At 34.7% G+C, this 7,517-nt stretch overlaps 1 protein-coding gene and 1 long non-coding RNA gene across 2 annotated transcripts; one reads left to right on the plus strand and one right to left on the minus strand.

The window, feature by feature from the left end:
• Positions 1 to 736: 736 nt before the first annotated feature.
• On the plus strand, positions 737 to 2,630 carry LOC111406185. The gene is made up of 3 exons (XM_023035435.1): positions 737 to 1,948; positions 2,034 to 2,105; positions 2,185 to 2,630. The coding sequence occupies exons 1-3, from the start codon at positions 1,727 to 1,729 to the stop codon at positions 2,506 to 2,508; spliced, it is 618 nt and encodes a 205-aa protein (XP_022891203.1). The 5' UTR covers positions 737 to 1,726; the 3' UTR covers positions 2,509 to 2,630.
• A 234-nt stretch (positions 2,631 to 2,864) lies between these two features.
• On the minus strand, positions 2,865 to 3,662 carry LOC111407051. The gene is made up of 2 exons (XR_002705021.1): positions 3,390 to 3,662; positions 2,865 to 3,222 (listed from the first exon to the last, which is right to left on the minus strand). It is a non-coding gene; the product is annotated as an uncharacterized LOC111407051 (long non-coding RNA).
• Positions 3,663 to 7,517: the final 3,855 nt, after the last annotated feature.

Below are 7,517 nucleotides of genomic sequence, written 5' to 3' on the forward strand. Positions count from 1 at the left end.
TGGTTTTCAAGTTGACAATAATGCAAGTGAACATATTTTGGTTGGATTGAATGCAAACCCTATCCTCGATCTTCAGGATATTGGGGAAAAAGAATTGGGATCAGATGATGGCTAATGTCCAAGTGAAGAGGATTTGCACACCGATTATTCTTCCAATGAAGAAAACACTTATCATTTCCCGGTATATGATCCAGAGAATGAGATGTTAGATCCTAAGCTAGAGGTAGGAAAACAATTTTAAAATATAGAGGAGTTTAGGCAAGCAGTTAGGAATCACGGTGTAGCAACTAGGTGCAACTTTAAGTTTAGGCCTAATGATGAGTTTAGAGTCCAGGCCATTTGTAAATTAGGTTGTACATGGAGGATATGGGCATCATGAAATAAGAAAAAGGGGCAGATAAAGTCTAAAAATTCAAAACATACATGCATGAGGGATAGAACAAATAGACATTGCACTGCCAAATACATAGCAAAGAGGTATTTAGAAACCTTCAAAGTAGACCCTGATTGGAAATCTAAGCTAATTATGAAGGCTGTAAAGGACGATCTCAAGTTGACAATCAATAGAGTTACGGCATGGAGGAGTAGAAGATATGCTAGGGTAATGATACAGGGATCTGATGAGCATCAATTTGGATTGCTTAGGTCTTTTGCCGCTGAAATTTTGAGAACTAATCCGGTGTCTACATGCATTATTGCCATGCATGCTTCAAAGTTTCAAGGAATATATATATATATATATGTTTAGAAACTTGCAAGAGAGGGTTTTTGGCCGGTTGTAGGCAACTTTTAAGGTTGGATGGGTGTTTCTTGAAGGGGACATTTGGAGGGTAGATGCTTGTAGCAGTAGCATTAGATGTCAATGATTGTATTTACCCAGTAGCATATGCCATAGTGGAGAAAGAAAATGCCACTACATGGAGATGGTTTATACAACATTTGGGTAAAGATTTGAAAATTTCGAATAGCAATGAATGGACTTTTATGACGGATAGACAAAAAGGTTTACAAAATGTGATAGAAGATTTATATCCCGAGGCAGATTATAGGTATTGTGTTAGACACATGTACACCAATTTCTTCAAAGCCGGTTTCAAGGGGTTGATTCTCAAGGAATACTTATGGAAAGCTACGAAGTCAACAACAGTGCCCGATTGGATGTTTTGGATGGGTGAGATTGAAAAAGAAAGTCTTGCAGCACATGATTGGTTAAAGAAAAGGCACTCTAGTGAATGGAGCAAGGCTTATTTTCTTACAAAGGTGAAAAGTGACATACTTTTGAATAATCTATGCGAAGTGTCAACAACGTAGTGTTGGAAGAAAGAGAGAAATCCATACTGACATTGTTGATTGATTTGCATATAAGTTTCATGAAGAGGATACAAGCAAGGAGAGATAAGATGAAGAAAGTCATAGGGCCTTTATGTCCTAAAGTGCAACAAAAATTGAAGACGTCCGTTGAGTTAGTAGAGATATGTGAGGTTGATTGGTATGGAGGGACACAATCTTACGTGAAATGTAAAACTGGAGAATATGTTGTTGATCTACTGAACAAGACGTGTGCATGTAGGAGATGGGATTTATCGGGAATTCCTTGTACTCATGCAATTGCTTCTATTTTTGATAGAAGAGATGAGCCTTGGAAGCATGTACATGAGTGTTACAAAGTGAGCACATATATGAGTTGTTATCAGAATATAATCAATCCTATCAACGGAACAAAATTATGGCCTCGAGTAGATGCCCCCTAGTGAAACCACCAGAATGGTGTTTACCTAAAAGCGGAAGAAAACAGAAGAAGAGACGAAGACAGGAAGAAGAAGATGTTTTAACTCGTTCTGGGTCCAAAGCAAAGTTGAATAAAAAGGGTACCATGATTATTACATGTAGTTTATGTGGATTAATAGGCCATAACAAGAGGTATCATCAAAAAACTAATGCACCCCAGGTTAGTTTTTAGTAAAATCTACATTGTGTTTTTTATTATTTTCCAGACTATATGAACTATTGATCTTCATGTAAATGTTTTTTAGGATTGGTATTATGGGGTAGCAAATCCTGCAAATAAAGGAAGCACCAGCCATGTTCGGAGTAAAAGCTCAAGGGTAATGAAGTTCATCCTAATATCGTCCATTAATAAACATGTGAAATAATTTTCTTAATCATACATGACAACTTATACAGGCAAAACTCGTGCCTAGGAGACCATCAAGTATGCCCATACCTGGAGTGCAACCACCAGTACCAGCATCTAATTTCCAATTCATGCCAACCCCTGGAATTTGTATAACTAATGGAGCACACATTACAGACTATGGTGGAAGACTTGGTGGGAGACCTGAAGTGCAACCACCAGTACCAGCTCCACTTGAATCCTTGGTGGAAGACTTGCAATTGATAGAAAACCAAGAGAAAGAAAGAAAGAGGGCAGCCCTTGCAAAAAAGAAAAAGACTGTTCGAGGCTCAATTCCATTTACAATTCCAAGGAAGAATTCAGCAACTCAGTAGCGTTATCATTTTGTTTCGTGGTCATATTTTGGGTTTTGAGGCAACAAATGAAGAGACACTGATGTATTTTGTTTCTTTTTGGTACACCAGTTGAATGCTATGATTGGAAATTTGGAAATCAATTTGGTGTAATGTTGAACTTAACCAGATGCAGTTAGAATGTTGAATTCCAATAATACTTGTTATTGCTATGTTGTTAATGTTGAATTCCAGTATGTTCTATACAAAATTTGGTTCCACTTCCATTTGGCTTACTGTTTATACTTGATGCAGGATGGCTTATTGTCTATTCTTGTATAAAAAAACAATAAACATTATTATAAATACTGATGCACTTATGTAATTTCCAGCCAAGATGAACACAAAAGAACCCATTTCATTTGAAATTGTAAAATACATCAGGTTTCCTTTGATGATTTCACAACCATCAATACTAATACACCTATATTACAACCATTGAGCTTAGATAGAACACCAAAAACATTCCTACAACCTACCAACTACATAATCAAAAAACCACAGCATCCTATTCACTTTTCCATCAATTTCCTATCTACGATCAAATTTCATTTCTTGATGAGCAGTAAGAAGCTTTAACTGTTGATTCTTCTACAGACTGCATCTCCTTGCATGTGATAAAATAGATCACTTAGTATTAATTTGTGCAATTCTTTTCCTGCAGGCATTTATCCTCTCCTTGACTCTTTCATCTTCCTGCTAAAAACATAAACCAGAACATAAAATTTACTGAATTTTTATCTTCCTGCCAAAAAAAGTGAAAAACTCTTCTTTCTAAAGCATTGTTCCCATGTAAGTAGTGCCTTTAATTGTCACTACCTCCATGTAACAATCAATAAAATAGAAGGAAAAAAACAACACACAATTAAAAAAAGCCGTAGAAGAAAATAAATGCATAGGCGATTTCGAGTGATCTCGGTTCCTTCTTTGCTTGCCAGAAATCGATCAAAATAGTTAGGAGAAGAAACAAGGTCACAGTTTAAAGGTTATTCCTTTTTTTGATTTCGATTTAGAGATAGTTTCTTGATTTTGAGAGAAATCGGCTTGTTGGAGGAGAAGAGATGGGTTCACCGGGACTGCTAGGGCTTCTAAAGAATTGGGAATGAGGAATAAACGTGTTTTACAATTAAATGGAAGGAAAAAGGAGAGTTCAAATCCCAGTTGGCAAAAATTAACAGGGATAATTGACACGTAAGATTTTCATCCGCCACGTATTAATTTTTTGTCCATATAGGAGGCTGGAAGCAAACGAGTGATGGATGGATAACATTTGTAAAAGTGAGTGAGCAGCCAGTAATATTTTATTTTAGGGTGAGCAAGTAGTAACCATACCCAAATGTTAGTGAGCAGGGATTAAATTAACTCATTCCTAGACTAATCCTTATTTTCACATTAACCCTTGATCAATTTTTAAAAAAATGATAAAATGATTTAGATAAATAAATAGACAAACTTTCATAGAGAGAGAGAGAAGGAAAAAAATTGAAAAAAAGGGAATTTTTTTTCAAAAATCACACAGTTGACTGTTAAGGTCGGATCCCGTCGCGCTCCAAATCACCACCACCATAGAAAGTTTCTTAGAACAAGGTAATTTTTCCATATCTAAACTTTTGATTTTCCATTTGAATTTGTTTTTTAATTTGTGGATTATATGTTGTTATTATTTATGTAAAATCTTCATTATTGGTAATTTAATTATTGTTTATCCAATGGGTTTAGCTCGCCTACGAGATCTACCAACTGTCTAGAGTTGACTAAGCCGACTTTGGAAGCCGGCTCTTTGTTTTATTTCTTTTTTTTTTATTTCTTTTGTTTTTATTATAATTTATTTAAATTTCTTTTTTTGAAATTATTTTTAATTTCTTTTGTAATTTGATTTAAAATTATTTTTAATTCCTTTCGTTTCATGATAAAACATAATTTTTTCCATTCAAATTAAACATTAATTATTTTTAATTTTAAATACTTTATAATAGATTTTTTTTCCGTCCCTTTATCTTTTTTTCTTTTTTTCCTTTCTTTTTATTTCTCTTTTTTTTTTTGTTTTATCTTTTATTTTCTTTTGTTCAATTTGTTTTGTTTTTATTATAATTTTTGTTTTAACCAAATGAGCAAATTTCTTTTTTAAAATTTTTCAGTTTAAAATTCTTTAATTTTAATAATTTCTTTTTGTTTAAATTTGTGTATATACATTAAAATTATTCTATAATTAATATTATTTTACGCATATATACATTCCAGTAATCGTAAATCATCACTACATTGCTCTGGATATTGCATTCGTTGACTCAACGATATATGTGCACGATCCCGATCACTCATGTCTAACACCGGGACAGGTCAAGCTGAATTTGGAGCCGGTGGTTGTGATCATTCATTTGATGGATAGACAGGCAAATTTAACTATACAAGACAGACTAGCCATTGGGCGGGACACGACGACAACTAGACAATTCACATCGTAAGTGATTGTAAATTTATTTTTAAATTTATAGATTAGTTTTTATGTAATTGGAACTGAATTAACACATTATTATTAATTTATAAGGGCGATTGTGATATTTTCGCAATCGAGTACATTGAATTTTTTAGTATGGAACATAAAGTTGATGAAATCAACTAATTATGAATACAGAATTGGTTGAATACGTTGGTGTGCTACTTATACGAATTTAATGGTGATCTGTAAATCTATAGTAATTATTATTTGTAATTATTCTTTGTTTGTAATTATTTTGTATATATTTTTTGAATTTTTTGTAATTATTCTTTGAATGTATATACAATCTTCGAATTATTATTCTTTGTATATTAATTTTTTTTTATCATATGAAACAATTGCTTATTAAATTACGACGTAATTTGAAATATCGTAAAATATTTGTAAATACTGTTTATTTCAGATCGACAACATTACAAAATAGTCTAATATCATTTGGAGGAACCTGACTTGTACAATATTGACGAGTATGTCGTAGTGATTTGCACCTGCTGCATCTACGCGATCGAGGAAATTATCTGGTAAATGGTATTCTATACTTACTTGGACGTCCAGAACCACGCGGTTCAACGAGAGGTGGCGACAATATATTGAATGAGCGACTATGGTCAAAACTTCTCATTCGGCTTCGTTTGGTAGAGAAAATATCGTCTCAGCATACATAGCTCTCCAATAATTAGCCTTGTAATAATGAGAGCACAATGTTCGCTGCAAATCCTCGATAAATAGCCACCACGACTGCATACTCAATTGGAAAACTCTCCAACTGAAATTTTTTACAAGTGCATGTGTCATCAATCAAGTCTACCTTGTATGTTGTATTACGTGCACATTTCACAAAGAAGCGCGCTCGTCCTGTGGTTCCACATTCAACTTTCTCGCAAGTTCTACAGCCTTGAATAGCTTTTCTTCTTGCGCAAGGGCTAGTACACGTGCAATTCTATGATTTCACATGTCGATCGTGAAACCACTGCTGCAACTTGGTACAAATATTCTCAGTCAGTGCAATGATGGGTAATTCTCGATCTCTCTTGAATAATACATTGAAAGACTTTGCGTTATTTGAAATCATCATGTTGTATGACGTCCTGAAAAATATGATCGCACCCAATGTTCAATCCCCATTTTCGTTAGATAATCACATGCCTGAAATGATTTACTTCCTATTTCAACCATGAACTTATAACACTCTTCAACACTGTAAGTCAATCGCTCTCCTGAATAATGAAATAATACCTTTGCCTTGATGCCTAGTCTTCAGGTTGATTTGTATATGGTACATGCAATACTCATGATGTGCATCAAGAAAATCTTCAACGATAGATTACAAATGCAAGGTCCTCGACTTCCCCGATTACTTTCCTCAACTTTGTAAAGAATCACCGCATCGACAAATCATTCTCACTATCAACTATGTCGAATGCAAAAGGGTAAATTTGAATGTTGACATCTTAACATGTAGAAGTAATCAACTTGCCTTGATATTTAGATTTCGGTGTTGTACCATCAACTAGAAATAGCGGTCACATAGCATTTCGAAATCCTCGAATGCATTATCCAAGAGTCATGAAGAAGGATTTGGAGCAATTCTCACCCTCCGTCTCAATAAAAAATGACTAGTCCGGATTAGTTTTCTCCATGTTATGGCAATACCTAGCCAATTTAGCATAGTTTTCTTCTGCAAAGCCCATTAAATCCTCAAATGTGTATTCTTTGGCCTTCTAGGCCTTCTGGTAGCTCAATACTATATCATACTCTCGACGGACATCATTAATGATTTTCGATGATCTATAGATCATCCACGAATCTTGATACTTGTGCATTATTAGTCAACTAATAAACTAAGCTCGGGCTTGCTTGTGATCATTTCACTGTATCCCCATTTCACAAGTATGTTCTCATGTATGCTTACAAACTACAAAGCACTCATTCGTGTTCATTTTCATCGTTCGCAAACGCCAACAGCAACAGTCGTCTACGCAGGCAATCGTCAATAATGACTTGTTCGATTTTTTTACTTTGAACTCAAAGTTGTATTTCGGTGCAATTAGGTGCACAGGTTCCTGCAAATCTTTTTTCATTTCAAACAAATATTCGACATATAAATTATCACTATCGAGAACCACACGCGAGAAGTTAGAGGACGGTTCACAGGATCTAGCCCCTGAGATCACACCCCGCTCATGTCTCTATCGGAATAAAGCGATCAAATTCTCATTTGTAAAAGTATTTACATTTTCACAATCGTGTCGTAAACTACAGGGAGAATTCTATTCATAACTGTCTCTGGAATAACCACATCATTTTCACGAGATATCTGGGCCGTATTCCAAAAATCATTAGTATTATGATCCCTTCCATCCGAGTCCATATGTTCACCTTCGATGACATCATTCCTCACTAAAATCACGCAAAGAGAAGTCGTGTGCTTATTGGTCAATTCAAACAGATAATTCACTTCGACATCAGAATAAATCGTCATAGGTGGAAT

This window comes from Olea europaea, chromosome 12 (assembly GCF_002742605.1).
Source record: "Olea europaea var. sylvestris chromosome 12, O_europaea_v1, whole genome shotgun sequence".
NCBI classification, from domain to species: domain Eukaryota; kingdom Viridiplantae; phylum Streptophyta; class Magnoliopsida; order Lamiales; family Oleaceae; genus Olea; species Olea europaea.